The sequence below is a fragment of the Pleurodeles waltl genome, chromosome 5 (assembly GCF_031143425.1).
Source record: "Pleurodeles waltl isolate 20211129_DDA chromosome 5, aPleWal1.hap1.20221129, whole genome shotgun sequence".
Classification (NCBI taxonomy): Eukaryota; Metazoa; Chordata; class Amphibia; order Caudata; family Salamandridae; genus Pleurodeles; species Pleurodeles waltl.
The window spans coordinates 994,735,191-994,752,863 of NC_090444.1; the positions used below are offsets into that span (position 1 = coordinate 994,735,191).

Sequence of the window (17,673 nt, forward strand, 5' to 3'; positions counted from 1 at the left end):
CCAGTCTGTCGGTAAAAAAGTTCCTTTTGGCAGCGCGGATCAGTTGGTGGTGTTCGCGGGTAGCGTTCTTGAGGGCGGTCATGTTGTCAGCGGTGTGGTCCTTGCGCCAGGCCTTCTCGAGGGCGCAACAAGTTTTCTTCGATTCTTTGAGGGTGTCAGAGAACCAGAGAGGTTTTTTGGTGTTGGCCTGTCGATGCGTGCGTTTGAGGGGAGCAAGGTTGTCTGCGCAGTTGGAGATCCAGTTCGTGAGGCTGAGGGCTGCGTCGTTGGGGTCGGTGGTGAGGGTGGGTTGGTTGGCGGCGAGTGCGGAAAAGAGTTGCTCTTCGGGGATTTTGTTCCACTGTCGACGAGGGATGGGTTGAGTGCGGAGGTGGCGGGTCTCGCGTCGGAATGTGAAATGTACACAGCTGTGGTCGGTCCAGTGTAGAGTGGAGGTGTGGCTGAAGAAGACGTGTTTGCTGGCGGAGAAGATAGGGTCAAGCGTGTGTCCGGCGATGTGGGTGGCGGTGTTCACCAGTTGCTTGAGGCCGAGGTTGTCGAGCAGGGTGGTGGTGTTGGGGTCGTTGTTTTGTTCCAGATGGAAGTTGAGGTCGCATAGGAGGATGTAGTCCGGCGAGGCGAGGGCGTGCGGGGAGATGAAGTCGGCAATGGCGTCGCTGAAAGGGGCGCGCGGTCCGGGAGGACGGTAGACGAGGGATCCTCTGAGGGTGGTCCTGGGGTCGGTGCGAATCTGAAAATGCAGGTGTTCAGCGGTGAGAGGGGTGTCTTCGGTGGAGGTGGTGACGCTGATGGAGTCTTTGAAGACGATGGCGATACCTCCTCCTACTTGGTTGGTGCGGTCTTTTCTGGAGATCTTGTAGCCTTCTGGGATGGCGGTGTCGATGTCTGGAGCAGAGGAGGCGTTCATCCAGGTCTCCGTGATGAAGGCGACGTCCGGTGCTGTGGAGTCCAGGAGGTCCCAGAGTTCAACGGCGTGCTTGTGGACGGAACGAGCGTTGACCAGGATGCACTTGAGGTGGTTGATGGCGCGTGGGCTTGCGGTCGTGGTAGTTGCGTGGTGGAAGATGCGTTTGCAGGAGTTGCAGGCGAAGGGTCCATGGGTGCGTTTGGGGTGAGCTTGGAAGCAGGTGTTGGTGCGCCCTAGATTGAGGGCGTGGAGGGTGGTGGGGTCGTAGCGGATCAGCGGGGCTTGGGAGAGCTGGGGACCAGGGGTCATGGCGCTGGGCGCGGCCAGGCGCGGACGGGCTTGCCTCTGGCGCGCCAGCGGCGTGCCCACTGCACGGTCGCACAGCGGCCGCCATATGAGGTAGGGGGGGGAGGGGTCAGCTGGGGGCGAATGGGAGCTGGGGGTGTGCAGGAGGTCGCGGCGGGAAAGTGCGAGGGAGGGGGGGACAGGTAGAGTGAGAAGAGCTGGGGGAGGGGGGTTTAAGGGTGGAGGGGGGTGAGTGTTAGGAGGTTTAGGAGATTAGGGAGAGAGATAGGAGTAGGATTGTGAAGATAGGGGAGGGGGGGTTGTAGAGGTGGGTGAGGGTGAGAGGTAGAGTGAGAGGATAGGAAGATAGGTAATAGAGGGGGTGGCGGGAAGGGGGGAGAGATAGAGAAAATAGATAGAGAAATAGATAGATAGAGAAATAGATAGATAGAGAAATAGATAGATAGAGAGATAGGTAGATAGAGAGATAGGTAGATAGGAGGAGGTGGAGAGTGAGGGAGTTAGATAGTGAGATAGATAGATAGAGAGATAGGTAGATAGGAGGAGTGAGAGAGGTAAATAGCGAACGGGGTAGATAGGGGTGATAGAGAGGGGAGGCGAGTGAGGGAGGGGGATGAGGCAGGAGCAGGAGGGCAGGCGCGGGGAGAAGAAGACGGAGGAGGCAGAAGAGCTGAAGACAGAAGATAGAAGATAGAAGACAGAAGAACAGAAGAACAGATGAACAGAAGACCGGAAGAACAGAAGAACGAAAGAACAGGAGACCAGAAGATCACAGAAGAGCAGAAGATCAAAGAAGAGCAGAAGATCACAGATGAAGATACGGAAGACGAAGAACAGAAGGCAGAAGACAGGCAGAAGACCACAGAAGAAGATGAAGAAGAAGAGAGGCGACAGGAGAGGCAGAGAAGCACACAGAAGAAGAGAGAAGACGGGGAAAAGAAGAGTACAGAAGAAGATTACAGAAGAGGAGCGAGGAGGAAGAACAGAGAAGAAGAAAAGGAGAAAAGAAGCAGGAGCAGGAGAGAGGGTGAGTAGCGCGGGGCAGGGCGAGGGGCTGGGAGGTGGGGGGTACTTACTGCGAGGTGGGTCTCAGGAACCTGGAGGAGCTGGAGGAGCTGCAGCAGCAGGGGGAGCGACCTACCCTTGATAGAAGTTCCTTGGAAGAGCCTGTCCTGCTACATTCCCCACTTCTCCCTACTGACTGCTTTTCTTTCCATAGAGTGTGAGCCTCTTCTCAGCCTCTGCTGTTTCCACCCCTCTATTAGATTTGGCTTGATTCCATTGGTGCCCTCCAATACTCGACTTCCCCTCTTCTTATTGGATAGGTTGAGCAGGTGGGTGTTGTTCACCCTGCCCTTATTATAGCATACCCCAACCCATCCACCTCCAGGGAAGAAGGAAGTATTCCATGAGGCTGATTTTGACTGGAGAAGTGGTCCTCTGCATGGTGGAACCGTGAACCCTTTCCTGGAAGGCAATTCGCCCACCTTTGGGAAATTTCCCTAGGATCAGCTTCCTATTCTGTGTGTTGTCTACTCTGGGTGCCCACAGGAGTTGAACTGCATGGAAAAGTTTGCTCTTTGGCTCTCAGTGGAGGCTCAAAACCATAAGACACCATGTCTGGTCCTCTTGGACCTGTGGGCTGACTCCCTGACCACTCAGACACACCAATGCTCCAACCACTTGAGTGAGTGTGCTCCTTGGCAAGGGGTGAGAATATTGTTTTCCGCACTCTCTAGCTTATGTGGCACAGGAGGGCCACAATGACCTTTTTCCTCCTTAAATTTGGCAATCATGCAATCTCATTCAAAGTTCTGACATGTGAAAAGTTATGAGACCCTAGAGCTGAAATAAAGGATCAAGGAGGTACACCAAGTGTGCATTATACTAGTGTCTACCACAAGATGTGCCTTTTTACGTGTGCTCCTTTGAGGGAACCAATTACAGGCTTCCTGTTGTAAAGCTGTGTCCAGTCTGTGGTAACCGGGATCCTTTGTCTTCTTCCTATATAGAAACAGTGCATGCGGATGTACCTGTGAAATATGGTTGAGTAAGAAGTCCATAGGTATGATTGGCGGCATCCATTGACCTCCACATGTTTGGTGACCAACAAAATAGTGGCAGGCTTTGTGTGAGTCTGCCGCCCAGTGTTCATGTTGTGTCTAGGTGTCCTTACGTTTTAGTCATTGTCCTTCTGAGTATACATAGTTGTCAGTAGTTTCTGACCCAGTGGGATAATAATACTGGTTTCCTTCTGTATTTATCAATAACTGTGTGTAGAATGCGAGGGCGTGGCCAAGATGGCGACCGGAGCGGCTGCTTGATCGGCTGCTCCGTCCCTGGCCTTATCAAAATCTCCTGTAATACAAGCAATCCCCACTTTTACTTGGCGGATTGCTTGTCTCCCCTCCGCATTGGTGCTTGGGCAGGGATCCAGTAGGCTGTGACCCATCCTGGAACACTGTGGGACTGATAGTGCCGTGAGGGGACTGAGGCAGACGGATAGAGGACGGAGTACGGGACGTGAAGGGCGGCGGGCCTGGGGGACGGCGCTCGACTACCCCGTGCTGATTAACCCCCCAACACAAGATCCCACTCTGGCTCGGAGCCCGAGCGGAATAAAGCCCGGACTGGAGGTGACCCAATAAGGTGCTTGTGGGAAGAGCGGAGTGCTCGGCGGCAAATACCGAGCTGCGTCCCGTTGAGTAACAGACGGAAACGTCGGACCTGCGATCCGCATAGACCTGAGCGTGCAAACGAGCACGCATCGGACATCCCCGGCTTAATTGGGGAACCGTAGTGGGCCAGCTGAGTGGCGGATCCGAGGTGCCGGCTGCTGTGAGTGGAGCGTAGCCTCGGCGGGCCGTACGCAGCACCTGTGAAGTATTAAAGGGACGCGGTGCGTGCAAACAAAGACCCGACATAAATGGGATATAGTGGTGAATCCACCTGTAGTTTAGAGGAGTCTCGGCGACCTGCGCTGATTACGTGCTACAATTATCAGAAATTGGGCGCTGTGAAGCACGGAAAGTTATCCGGTGGCACATGTCGGGCCGCATTACACTGAATGACATGCACTGATCCTGGGCCTACGCCCGAAGTTGCCGCTTGGTGACGCACGTAAACCAGGGCTCTACCGATCGAACAGCGTACTGCGAAAGGGATAAGTCACGCTCATAAAGAACAATCCAACAGGCCCATACGACAAGCAGATCAGTAATAGTCGCACGTTGGCCCTTATTACTCACTCCCGTTAATATTACAAGCCGGCATACCACTGAATAAAAGTCGAGGTAAAAGAAATTATGCGCTAACACTCCTATGTGAGCGAAGGATCGACTTTCTTTGTGCTGCAAAGCCCGGAAGACCCACAAACCACGCATCGGTTAAGCACTGCCTAGATGGGCAAGCCAAAAATGTCAAAAGCACCAACCGGGGCCAAAAATCACCTACACCCCCCCCCCAATGGGAGAACAAGACTCTACTGCCCAGGCCCTACGACAGATGGAAATCACACTAAGCAACCATACTTCGCAATTCAAGAAGGTCTTGCAAGCTATAGTAGAAACCAAAACTACCTTGGAAGCGAAGCTAGGCGCAGTGGTAGTGGATGTCGGACTACTCAGAACCGACCAGCGTGCACTGGCTGACCGAGTCTCGGAAACGCAAAAAGAAGTAGGTGGATTGACCCCAGTGGTACAAACTCTACGAGAACAAGTACAACGCTTATCGACAGAGGTTGACTAACTAAAGTGCAGAGCAGAAGATGCCGAAGGCAGATCGAGGAGAAATAATATCAGATTGGTAGGGTTCCCGGAGCGGGCTGAGGGTCCCAGTGCAGAAAATGGCTTACAGATACGGTGTTGCAGGGTGATATCCCTAAATTCTTTCCGATAAAACGCGCGCACAGGGTTCCGAGCAAAGCTCCATAACCAGGCGCATATCCCCGTCCTATAATAGCCAAATTACTCAGCTATCGGGATAGGGACCTCGACTTGCAGCCCCTTCGTAAATTGGGTCCACAGCAATACGACAATGCATCAATCACGGCATACCCCGACTTCACGGCGGATGTCCAGTCGAAACGTAACTAGTTCTACCAGATTAAAAAACGCCTACGGGAACACCACATCAAATATGCACTACTATTCCCCGCTAAGTTACGAGTACAGGATGGTCCCAAAGTCCACATCTTTACGTCCACAGAAGATGCATGGACGTGGCTGCACGCCAAGGGTCTTGCCTGTCTTCTACAACAGGAAAACTCCACAGAAGAACGTACACAGCCTAAAGTAACACAAAAACGACGATCACGTCCAGGACATAAGCCATCCATGGAACAAGTCACGGAAGAGCGCTCCCGACTCCTACAGGTCCACGTTTTGTGGCGGACCCACTAACAGAACATGTGGGAACTAGAAACTCTGACCAGGAACATGAAACTAACTCTGACTTGCTGGGATCCCCCTTGGGCCCGCTTCTCACTCCGCGCTTGGCCGACAACATTTAATTAACATTTCCAGATGATCAGCAGTGTCACTTGGAGATGACTATGGCATACGGTACATTGACCGGTCAACGCAGGCAGCCACAATGAAGAACTTAAACTACGACACAGTGCACGGTGTGGATCCCTCCTCGTGGGCGCACCCTGTGGAGGAAGGAGTAAGTCCATTCGTTGGGCCGGACACGATTACCCTTGTATTGAACTCGCATCCTCTACGCCCTGTACCATATGGACCGGTTCACTCCTATATCTGCTCATGGTAATGGCCATTGTTTAGATGTTTGCACAATTGTGCTGCTGTTTATTAATGTTATTGTTCTATCTGTTTTTTTTCTTTCTGGGATCACCTTAGGTCTACATAGTAAACCCTTACAGTATTGTCACACAGCACACGTAAAAATGCTGACAGTATATGATATCCGGGCTCCAAGGGGGTATTGGCAGGGCAATGGTAGATGCTGGCTGCCCCACACAACAAAACCGGGACGTGCCCCCCACGCCTCCTCTCTCTTTTGCCCCCCACACACTAATGACAACACAAAGACAATCAACCACCCCAAAATATAGTATGTTGACATGGAATGTGAGAGGAATGGCAAACCCACGTAAACGACAACGTATACATAATTACCTGAAACACCACCATATACACTTCGCCCTACTACAAGAGACACACCTAATAAACACTACCCTAGACCTCACCAAGAAAACCTGGAAAGGACAGTGGCTGGGCACAGGGTCTTCCTCCTTCGCACAAGGAGTGGCGATCTGGATCGCCCCAGGAGTCCCTTACGTGATCACTAATACGCGTATAGACACAAATTTGAGATATATAGTAGTAGAAGGTAGACTAGACGGCACGCTGTTGGCATTAGTGGCACTATACGCCCCCAACTTTAATCAACTAGATTTCCTTCATACACTCACAACAGGCATGTTCCACGACCCAACAATAGACTGCATCTGGGGCGTCGATTTCAACTGTGTCATGGACATTCAAATGGATAGATCTATCCCCCCACTACCGCCTGCCCAAAGTGGCCGACTCTCGCGCCACCCGTAGCAGCGCAAATACTCTTTTTACTCCCCTATACATGCCCTTCATACCAGGATAGACATGATATTAGCGTCGCAGGCGGTCGTACACAAGATACACACAGCACAATACCTGGCTTTTACTTTATCAGATCATAACCCATTATATGCGATATTAGGATGGGGGAAACCTCGCGCACGTATTCCTACATGGCGCCTACAGACAGAGACCTTGCCTGACCCTCCCTTTTGTGCTGAACTAACTAAATGTATATCTGACTATATCTCTACCAACAGTGGCTCCGCAACCAATAGAGCGATAGAATGGGATGCCCATAAAGTGGTGGTTAGGGACCACTGCATGTCTGCATCAACTGGTGTCAGAAGGGCACTACATAGGGAGATCTCAAACTTAGAGTCCCAGTTACGTGAAGCTGAGGTTGCTTTTGCGGCTGATGACTTACCCATGGCAGAACTACAAACAATTAAGACGAATTATAGGGAGGCAGATCTTAGACTCTGCAGGTATGACTATAGGCACCACATGGCAAGTAAGCATGCAGAAGGTGATAGGGCAGGCAGACTGTTAGCATGGCCGGTGCGACAGCCCTCCACCATAGGGGCAATAAAGTTGGACACAGGACAGATGGTAAGCACACAAAGAGCAATTAACGAGGCCTTTTACAACTACTACCAGTCCTTATACTCACCTAATCCTCCTCCCCCGGCTGCACAGCTAAATGACTTCTTAGTATTTCCTCCCCAGAAACGCTTGCGGACTGAACAGGCTGAGGTGCTAGACGGCCCAATCACCTTAGAAGAACTCCGCCTAGCACTATCACAGATGGCACGCGGCAAGACCCCAGGATCAGACGGCCTGCCAGTAGAATACATATCATCCCAGGCCACTCTTCTGCTACCGCCCCTTTTGCAGGTGTTCAATGAGGCATAGGAAAGAACGAGATTACCTTACTCCAGGAATGAAGCACTGATTGCCGTCCTCCCCAAACCCGGACGCGACCCCCTTGATGTCCGATCATACCGCCCCCTAGCATTGCTTAACTCTGATTGCAAATTACTAGGTAAAAGTTTAGCTAACAGACTCCTTCCCTACATGACACACCTAATCCACGAGGATCAGTCAGGGTTCATATCAGGTAGGAACACCTTTCTCAATATAAGTCGCCTCATCTGTATATTGCACAACACCGGGGTGACGCCACCAGCAGGTGCAGTAGCTATATCATTGGATATAGAAAAAGCATTTGATTGCTTAGCTGGGATTATCTCTTTGCTACGTTAGAGGCTATGGGATTTGGTGCTGGATATGTCCAGTGGATCAAGACGCTGTATGCCAAACCCGTTGTGCGGGTCAAGGCGGGACAGGTAAATTTCCGAGTCCTTTCCAATATAAAGAGGCACCAGGCAGGGATGCCCGCTATCCCCCCTTCTCTTCGCGATCGCCATGGAACCACTAGCAGTTACAATGCGCAAGCAGGCACACAATTGGGGAATCCCAGAACTTAACACATACAATATCATATCACTATATGCGGACGACGCATTGATATACCTACACGACCATATAGAATCCATGATGAAAGTCATGGAGACACTGGACGTGTTTGCGACCATCTCTGGCTTGCGAACCAATTGGTCAAAATCCTGTATATTTCCCCTTTCCCCCGTACCCATAAAATAACGAACGGCCCTCCCACATTACCAACTACCGTGGTGCCACACCACTTTCAAATACTTGGGTATACAGATATACCACTCAATAGTAGACCTCAGAGAGGGCAACGTAGACAGGGCCCTCCGCTCTGTGCGCTGATCCTTACTATTTTGGCTATCCCTCGCTTTATCACCAATGGGACGAATGGCTATTGCAAAAATGCTTATTCTTCTGAGTCTTTTATATTACTTCACAGCGCTACTGATTGTCCTCCCCGTTCCTTCTTTAAAACGCTACATTCCACTATGACTGATTTACTATGGGGAAGAGACAGGCGTAGAGTGGTGTTCCGTATAACGCAATACCCACAATCCAAGGGTGGCCTGAGCATGCCTAACTTTGAACTATATTACGCAGCAGCCCAATTGCAGTGGCCTGCTTTGTGGTTGAGCGGAACCCCCTCGGCAGAACAACAGCTGGTGTTGCAATTATTAACACCACTCCGAGTGCTCACTTGGCTGTTAGATGGATCGAGCCGTTTGACACAGAGCTCTGTTCTCTTATTAGCTGCTAAAACGTGCTGGCATAGATATGCCCACAATGGTTGCAGCCCAATACCATACTCCCCTATGTTGCCATGGACACAGTTACCTAAAGCACAAACTCTAATAGGTCAAAACATGATACAACCCCGTGGCGCGAGGCAGCACTAGAAAACTTGGGTGAACTTTATGAGGGCTCATCACTGAAGCTCTTTAATGAACTCCTGAACTCAACAGGGATTCCGGTGGGCACCTTCATTACATATCACACAGTTAAGCATTTACTGGAAGCCACGTGGGGAGCAGGCACAGATGAGCCCCAGGAATCACAATTGCTTACACTACTCCTATCGTTTGGCAACACTAGAAAAACAATATCTTGTTTATATTCGCTGCTATTGGACCGGGCTTGCCCCGAGTTGATACGTGCCAAAGCAAGATGGGACATGGTGCTTCCTTCCCCTTTGTCCCAAAAGGACTAGGTAGAGATGCTTTCCTCCATTAATGGTATATCGCCCAATGTTCGACTGAGCTATACACAGTTTAATTATATACATCACACCTACCTATCCCCGGCTCGCATACGGCAAATGTTTCCAGACTCGGATCCGAAGTGCCCTAGATGCACACACCCAGCGGCAGACTTCTATCACATGGTGTGGTCTTGTCCACACCTAATGGAGGCCTGGCGGAGTGTCATTGACAATATAAATGAGATAACGAACCGCACGCTGCCTGTGACGCCGGAATCGTGCTTGCTCGGCCTGCGCCGACGCAATAAGGGGGACAAACAAATAAACAGATACATTGACTTGGCCCTCGTACTGTTTAGGTGCCTAATAGCAACTCATTGGAAGGCTACGTATACCCCGGTTCATAGTAATTGGCTCCATGATTTGATTCGGGCCTCACAGGGGGAAGCACACACAATACGGCAGCTTCGACAACGGGGTCTAACCCTAAGTGGACCTGATGTATGGGACGCCTTCATTGTAGCTATGGAAGCTAAAGACGACACCCACCCACCGTGAACTGTATAATGGTTGCATACCCTATAAATGCTGTAAGTTCTTATTTCCGTATACATGGAGACACAAAATGGGCATATGTGTTAAAGATATCTACTTTTAATTATTCAGTGAGAGCAAGAAAGGATTCCATCCTGACTCACAACCCACATATCATAATCAAATGTAAAGATGTTATGTATTGTTGCCGACATATATGTACCATGTATCTACCAACTCACAGATCAGATGCCTTTGTGACCGAATGTTAATGTGATATCCTGGAATGTCTAATGTTTAATGTTATACGTTTAGTGTTAAACATTTAATAAAGAGATTTGAAGAAAAAAAAATGAAAAACAAAACTGTGTAGGAGGCTGGCCTGGTTTGTAGTGTGTACTAAAGGTACTTACACCTTATACTAGGTCGAGTTATCCCTTGTTAGTGAAATGTAGTTTTTGTCTAGAAGCCAGGCTGTCTAGAGGTAGCTGCAGACAGAGCATCCAAGGCTGAACCAGGAGACATGCAAAGCTCTTGCAATATGACTGTAGTCACACAGTACTTACACACATGAAAGACAATAGTCAGTGTTGCAAAAATAAAGGTACTTTATTTTAGTCGCACAATGCCAAAAATACTTTGGAGCCTACACTCCCTTAGGAGGTAAGTAAATTACACAGTATGTACACTAGTAACCAAAAACAGGTAAGTACATAGTAGGAAAACAGTGCAAATAGTGAAAATCACAATAGGTTGCAATGGGCCTAGGGGGAACACAAACCATATACTAAAATAGTGGGATGTGAAAATTGGTTTCCCACCTAGGCAAGTGTAGTGTGTAGAAGGGCACTGAAAGTGTAAGAAAACACCAAAGATAAGTAATGTACCCCACCCAGGAGCCCAGGAAAACAGGAGTGAAACACAGCAAGTTTCCTAAAACACACTAGAAGTCGTGATAGAAGATAATGCAAGAACTAGAAGAGACTGCAAGACACCAATGATGGATTCCTGGACTGAAGACCTGTGGAAGAAGGAGACCAAGTCCAAGAATCACGGAAGAGTCCTGGAAGAACAGGAGCCCCTGCTAACCCGGATGAAAGTGCAAAAGAAGAATCACCTGTGAGGAGACAAAGTCAGTATTGCACTAAAGAAGACAGATGCGGGTTCCTGGTTGGTGCAGAAGATGTCCTATGCCGGATGGATGAATGCAGTCTGATTTGCGTCGCTGGATACTGCCAACAAGCCTTGGCACACACAAAGCTCGCGGTTAGCGGAAAAAGGTGCTGCCAGGGACCAGGAGGGACCTGGTGGCCTCTACCCAGGAGGGGACGTCAGAGGGGGCTCTCTGCAACTCAGAGAGCCCTCAGAAGACCAGGAAGCATGCACAGGAGTCCCACAGCACGGGGACAAAGGAGGTGCAAATGGATGCCCATGCAGCACGACACAAAGGATTCCCACGCCGCCAGAGAACCACTCAGGAAGCTGTGCATCACAGGATAGAGTGCCGGGGGCCTAAGCTGTGCTGTGCATGAAGAACTTCTTAGAATGACATACACAAGTCTTGGCAACTGCAAGTCACGCAGTGCACAGGAGTACAGTCTTGCGTGGGGATGCAAGCTCCTACCTCCACCAAAGTTGGACAGCTGGACATTAGGACTACCAGAGTCACTTTAGTCCACCACCCGTGTTGCTGGATCCACAACTGTCACGTGGAGAGGGGACCCAAGACACTGGTCGTTGCTGCAGAGAGGTGCCTGCTGAAGCAGGGAAGTAACTCCATCACTCCATGGGAGATTCCTTCGGTTCTTCTGTTGCAGGCTGAAGACAGGCAGTCTTCGGAGGATGCACAAACTGGAAACTGTTGCAGTTGCTGGCAGGAGCTGAAGATACAATGTTACAGAAGTCGTCTTAGCTTCTTTGTTGCAGTTTTGTAGAGTTCCTGGAGCAGTCATCAGTTGATCCGTTGGTAGAAGATGAAGTAAAGGATGCAGAGGATACCTACTGGAATCTTGCAATCCAAATCTGAAGAGACAACCAGAGGAGAGACCCTAAATAGCCCTAAGAGGATGATTGGTCACCTAACCAGGTAAGCACCTATCAGGCGGGGTCTCTGACATCACCTGCTGGCACTGGCCACTCAGATGCTCCAAGAGTGCCCCACCACCTTGGAATCCAAGATGGCAAAACCCAGGGACATTCTGGAGGAGCTCTGGGCACCTCCCCTGGGATGGCGATGGACAGGGGATTGGTACCTCCCCTTTCCTTTGTCCAGTTTCGCGCCAGAGCAGGGACTGGGAGTCCCTGAACCGGTTTAGACAGGATTATGCAAGGAGGGCACCATCTTTGCCCTTCAAAGCATTTCCAGAGGCTCTGGGAGGATACCCCTCCCATGCCTGTAACACCTATTTCCAAAGGGAGAGGGTGTAGCACCCCTCTCCTAAAGGAAATGTATTGTCCTGCCTTCCTGGGATTGAGCTGCTCAAGCCCCAGCAGGGCAGAAGCCTTTCTGTGAGGTGGCAGCAGCTGGGCTGCAGTGGAAACCTCAGAAGGCTGGGCTGGCAGTACAGGGGGTCCAATGTGGAGCCCCCAGAGTGCATGGAATTGTGCAACCAATACTGGAATCAGTATTGGGGTACAATTCCCAGTTGTTAGACACTTTACATGGCCATATTCGGAGTTACCATTGTGAAGCTGTACACACTTAAAATGGCGTCTCTGCACTCACAAAGTCCGGGGAAATGGGCCTGGACAACATGGGTGCATCTCTGGTAGTGCAGTGGTGCCCCCACACACAGGTACTTTGCACCCAGCCTTCAGGGTCTGAAGGCCTGATAAATAGGTAACTTATAAGTGACCTGGTGCAATGAAAATGGCTGTGAATAAGGGCATGCACTATTACACACAGGCTGCAATGGCAGTCATGTAGAAGCCTTTGTATGGGCTCCCTATAGGTGGCAAAAGAAATGCAGCCCATAGGGATCCCCTGGAACCCCAATGCCCTGGGTGCCTATGTACCATATGCTAGGTACTTATAATGGGGGGCCAGTATGCCAATTTGGAGTGAAATACTGGGTTACCAGTATGTAAGGACAAATTTGGAACCAGAGAGAGCATAAGCACTGGGGTCCTGGTTAGCAGGATCACAGTGACACAGTAAAGCATACTGACGAAAACAGTGAAATATACTGACAAGTAGGCCACAAACCAAAAGCACTGGGGTCCTGACTAGCAGGATCCCAGTGGCACAGTCAAAACACACTGACAAATAGGTGAATAATGGGGGTAACCACGCTATAAAGAGGCTACTTTCTCACACTGTGGCCATTAAGAGGCCAATTCCCACACCCCCTACATCCTCAGGATTCTACCACCAATAACAGTCTGATAAAGTGGAGTTGTGTTCAGGGCTGCAGAATTAATTTATAGAGCATTGACCTATTACTAAACATAAAGGGAATCCAAGTGGGACATTGGCATCATTGATGAATGCCCTGACCTTGATGGCTATTTAAACCGAGTCAACCAAGAAAAAATCATTACAGCCACACACTCTCTCTCTCTGTTACTTATTATACTTTTTTGAAGAGTTGGTGAGATAAAGATAAAGCAAAAGCTGTCTCTCGCCAGGCCTAAAAAAACAGGCACCCTAACTTCTTTAACATGGCCTTAACTCAGGGCGTAGTTCAGAAACGTTCAGTATAGCAGGAGAGTATAACTTGCTCTTCACATTTCCACGTATGCAACTGACAGAATCTTTGCCCTGTTTAAACAAAAGATACATTTGTGCCATGATCCCTATGTCTTTTCATTTTGCTCAATGATTTCTGATGGCTGTAGATCTTGCAGCGATGATCGTCCTTGAAATAAATGTATTCTTTATTGTTATGTAATTGTTGAATACGTTCTATTTACCTTGTTCTGACAGATAAATCAGAAGTAAAAGATGTCGGCAAGAAGAAAGGCGATAAAGACAAGGCCCGCTCTGCTCCCCATTCTGCACGACAATCTACAGAATCCTTAAGTGCTAATCAGCCTCCTTTTCCAGAAAGTAGGTACATTAAATAATGAAGCTATATAGATATATATTCCGAAACTACATATTTCACTGGAATCGACATGTTACTGGTGTATGCTAATCTATTCAATAATGTAATGACAGTTTTCTAATGCAATTAGCATATGTGTATTCGAGGTGGTGCCCAGAGATGTAACAAAACTTGAGGGGGGTCCCTCCAAAGTATATATAGGGCCTCCCTTCGGACGTATTCAGGAGCTCCAGATTTCCCAACAATCACGACAGGATTTCTTGTTAAAACACAGTATATGAAAATACATGAGGGGGGCTTAAGAGGCTGTCGAAAGAGAGAGGAGGGCGGATTGTTAGGGGCACCTAAAACAACATTTTTCAAACTCATCATTATTTTTAAGGCTTTCAAAACAGAGACGAGAAGAGTGCGTGTATGTTTTTGTCAGTGTTGGCATGTAAAAATCCCAGGTGAAATCCGACAGACACTTCACCATACCTGACTGGAAGCACTTGTACACAACTATATACTGCAGAATACACTTTTTAGAATGGTCAAACACCCCAAACATTCTCCACGAAGCTACACCTCTGATGGTGATATAACGAGAACAACACATCCTTCAGAGCAGGATAATCTCCTCATAGAAGCATCAGGATTCAAGGAGGAAAATTCTCTCAAACAGTCCTAACGAAGTGCACCTAGAGTTGGGAAACTCCACCCGCCTGCCGTTATAACTATTTCATCCTATCGGCTCTTGAAGAAGGAGCTGAAAAACCTGGTATTTTATCTTTAGTTCCAACCATAAATGAAAACTGTCTGCTTGATGATATTACTGGAGAAAGGCACCGTGGCTATTAATATTCAGACGCCGTTATTCTAAGTTACCATATGTCTTTTTATGGGCGAGCACAAAGTGCTCCGTCCATTCTGTAATCTCTCTTTGGGCTTCAAACCACGCCCATGCCACGTCAGTCACTTACATTGTTTCGTGGGCTTGCCTTTTCAAATCCCCTTGCTTTCATTTGTGAAAGGCATGCATACGTCATGCCTTTTCCGGTGTTTAGCCCACCTACACAGCACTGGTAAAGTATCAAAAACATACGAGGCTCAATGTTTTCAGCCTGGAGTCCGGACTACTTTATCTGTTTATTTTCCGCGCAGCGCAAGTGTGCTGCATTTTACATAGCGTGAACGTGCTGCGTTTTTTTCGCTTTACAATGCTAATAGCTCTAACTCGAACAAATGCGAGACCCGTTGCATTGAAAATGCTTGTTATTATTTAGGCGACTGTTACCATATATGTAGAGACCATATTTTTCACAATATATTTTTTTTTTTACTTTAAGTAACTTACTATATATGTATAGCTCACATTTTACAGGTCATTATAATGTATTGTTTACCTTATGATCTTTTCGTACTCGTATGTTTTATGATATATTGTATATCCTGTTTTCTGCTGGTATTAACTCATACTTAAGTGAAGCATTCTAACACCCTTTGCCTTACCTGCATTATATAAAACTGCTCATATATAAAATAAAAGAAGTAAATCCAGGCATGCAGTCTCGTAGAGCCTCCCAACATTTCAGCAATAAAATACCATAGTGTAATCCTTCAGTCCTAGTCTGTTTAGCTAACCAAGTCTATTTTACGTCGGTATAACGCATAGTGGCGCAGAAGGGAAATAATATGTAATATTTCAGGGCCCCACTGTTCAGAGTATATTGTCTCTTGCAATAGTCGCTTTCAACTCTTTTACCAAGAAATGCACAATGGATCTTACGTGCACTGTGTTGCATTATTCTACACAACCAGTTGCTCCCTTCTCAAATGCAGAACAAGATTATCAAAGACAAATACAGATTATATAGCAGTTAACGGGACAACACTTTGGCCCTCATTACAACATTGGCGGTGAAAGACGCTTACCGCCATGCAGAAGACCGCCAACACACCGCCGCGGCAGCGGAATTCGGCCACGTTCATTATGACCCACTGCTCGGAATCTGCCAAAATTGAGACACCCACACAAGTCCGCCACACCAAAGGTCAGTGATAAACTGGTGAAAACAAAACCTCCACCATCACGCCAACAGAAATACGCCCCCACTTCCACGACCCACGAATCCACGCGGCGGTCTTTCAACCGCGGTATTCCATTGGCGGTACACACCGCCACGCTCAAAATACACACACTCTTACAAATCACTGCCACATTGGACAATTCAAAATACACACACCTGATACACATACACACACCACTCCCACCCACCCATTACAATATAAAACACAAACCCACATCACCCACAAACCCCTACGACAAAAATACCGAAAGAAGGCCAGAGAGAGACACTACAAACTACTACCAAGCATCCACAGGCACACAATACCATCACCCACATAACTTCCACGCACCTCACACAACACACCACTAAATATCACCCCACTTATCACTACACACACCACCCCACACATCACCCACACCACCCCATGGCACGGCAAAGACACCCCAGGTTCTCTGAGGAGGAGTTCAGGGTCATGGTGGAGGAAATCGTCCGGGTAGAGCCACAGCTATTCGGATGACAGGTGCAGCACACCTCCATAGCTAGGAAGATGGAGCTATGGCGCAGAATAGTGGACAGGGTTAACGCAGTGGGACAGCACCCAAGAAATAGGGATGACATCAGGAAGAGGTGGAACGACCTACGGGGGAAGGTGTGTTCCGTGGTCTCAAGACACCACCTTGCAGTTCAGCGGACTGGCGGCGGACCCCCACCTCCTCCTCCACAACTAACAACATGGGAGGAGCAAGTCTTGGCGATTCTGATTCCCGAGGGCCTCGCAGGAGTAGATGGAGGAATGGACTCTGGTAAGGCAATGCGTTACTACTATATCCCCCACCCTACCTGCATGCCATCACATACCTCCACCCCCGCCCTCACCCCCATCACTCCAACTCCTCACAAATGTCGCAATATCACAAACCACACATCCCAACACCAAGCCCTGCATGCAACAACAAAGCATGGACACCCATCACCAAAGCATGGCCACTGCACATACCCATACACCCCCCTAAACCCCCATCACACAAGGTCCCACACAGGAATGCAAGCACTGGGGTACACGGTCACCCACCCATTGCACACCATGGCACACAGATGCAAGAAACATCCTTTTATACCCCTGCAGGACCCCTACCCAATGTCACCGGACAGGAGGGTCCACACATTTCCACACCACCAACAGAAGAGGCCCACAGGGATGACAGCAGCTCTGTCCAACTGGATCTAGATGACCAGCCCGGCCCATCTGGGACCTCAGGACAGTCGTTCCCCTGACACAGTCACAGGCCACCACAGAGCTTCCCCCTCTGGAAACACCAGCTCAGCACCCAGCCAGCGGCCCCATACCTCTGTCCCCAGGACACGTCAATCAGCAGTGTGTCCACCACTACTGGGACCCCAGGCTAACCCACCACCCCACAGGGACCTGAGGGCAGTGGCAGTGGGCACACGGTCCAGGGGACAGAGGCCCAGGAACACAGGGGAACTGGGAGGGCTGCTGTGCGACAGGGGGAGGACAGGCCCAGAGAACCCACTCTCCACGAGGCCCTCTCCAACATCATGGGAGCCTACCACCATTCCGAGGAGACGATGGCAA

The 17,673-nt window shown here is 49.2% G+C and overlaps 1 protein-coding gene across 2 annotated transcripts in view; it reads left to right on the forward strand.

Annotated features, from left to right (window-relative positions):
• Positions 1-17,673, forward strand: part of ADGB (androglobin) — an 871,677-nt gene that overhangs the window by 242,752 nt on the left and 611,252 nt on the right. For both annotated transcript variants that reach the window (XM_069235154.1, XM_069235155.1), the window contains exon 9: positions 13,905-14,027. In XM_069235154.1, coding sequence (XP_069091255.1) covers positions 13,905-14,027 — 123 coding nt within the window. The remainder of the gene's footprint in view (positions 1-13,904; positions 14,028-17,673) is intronic.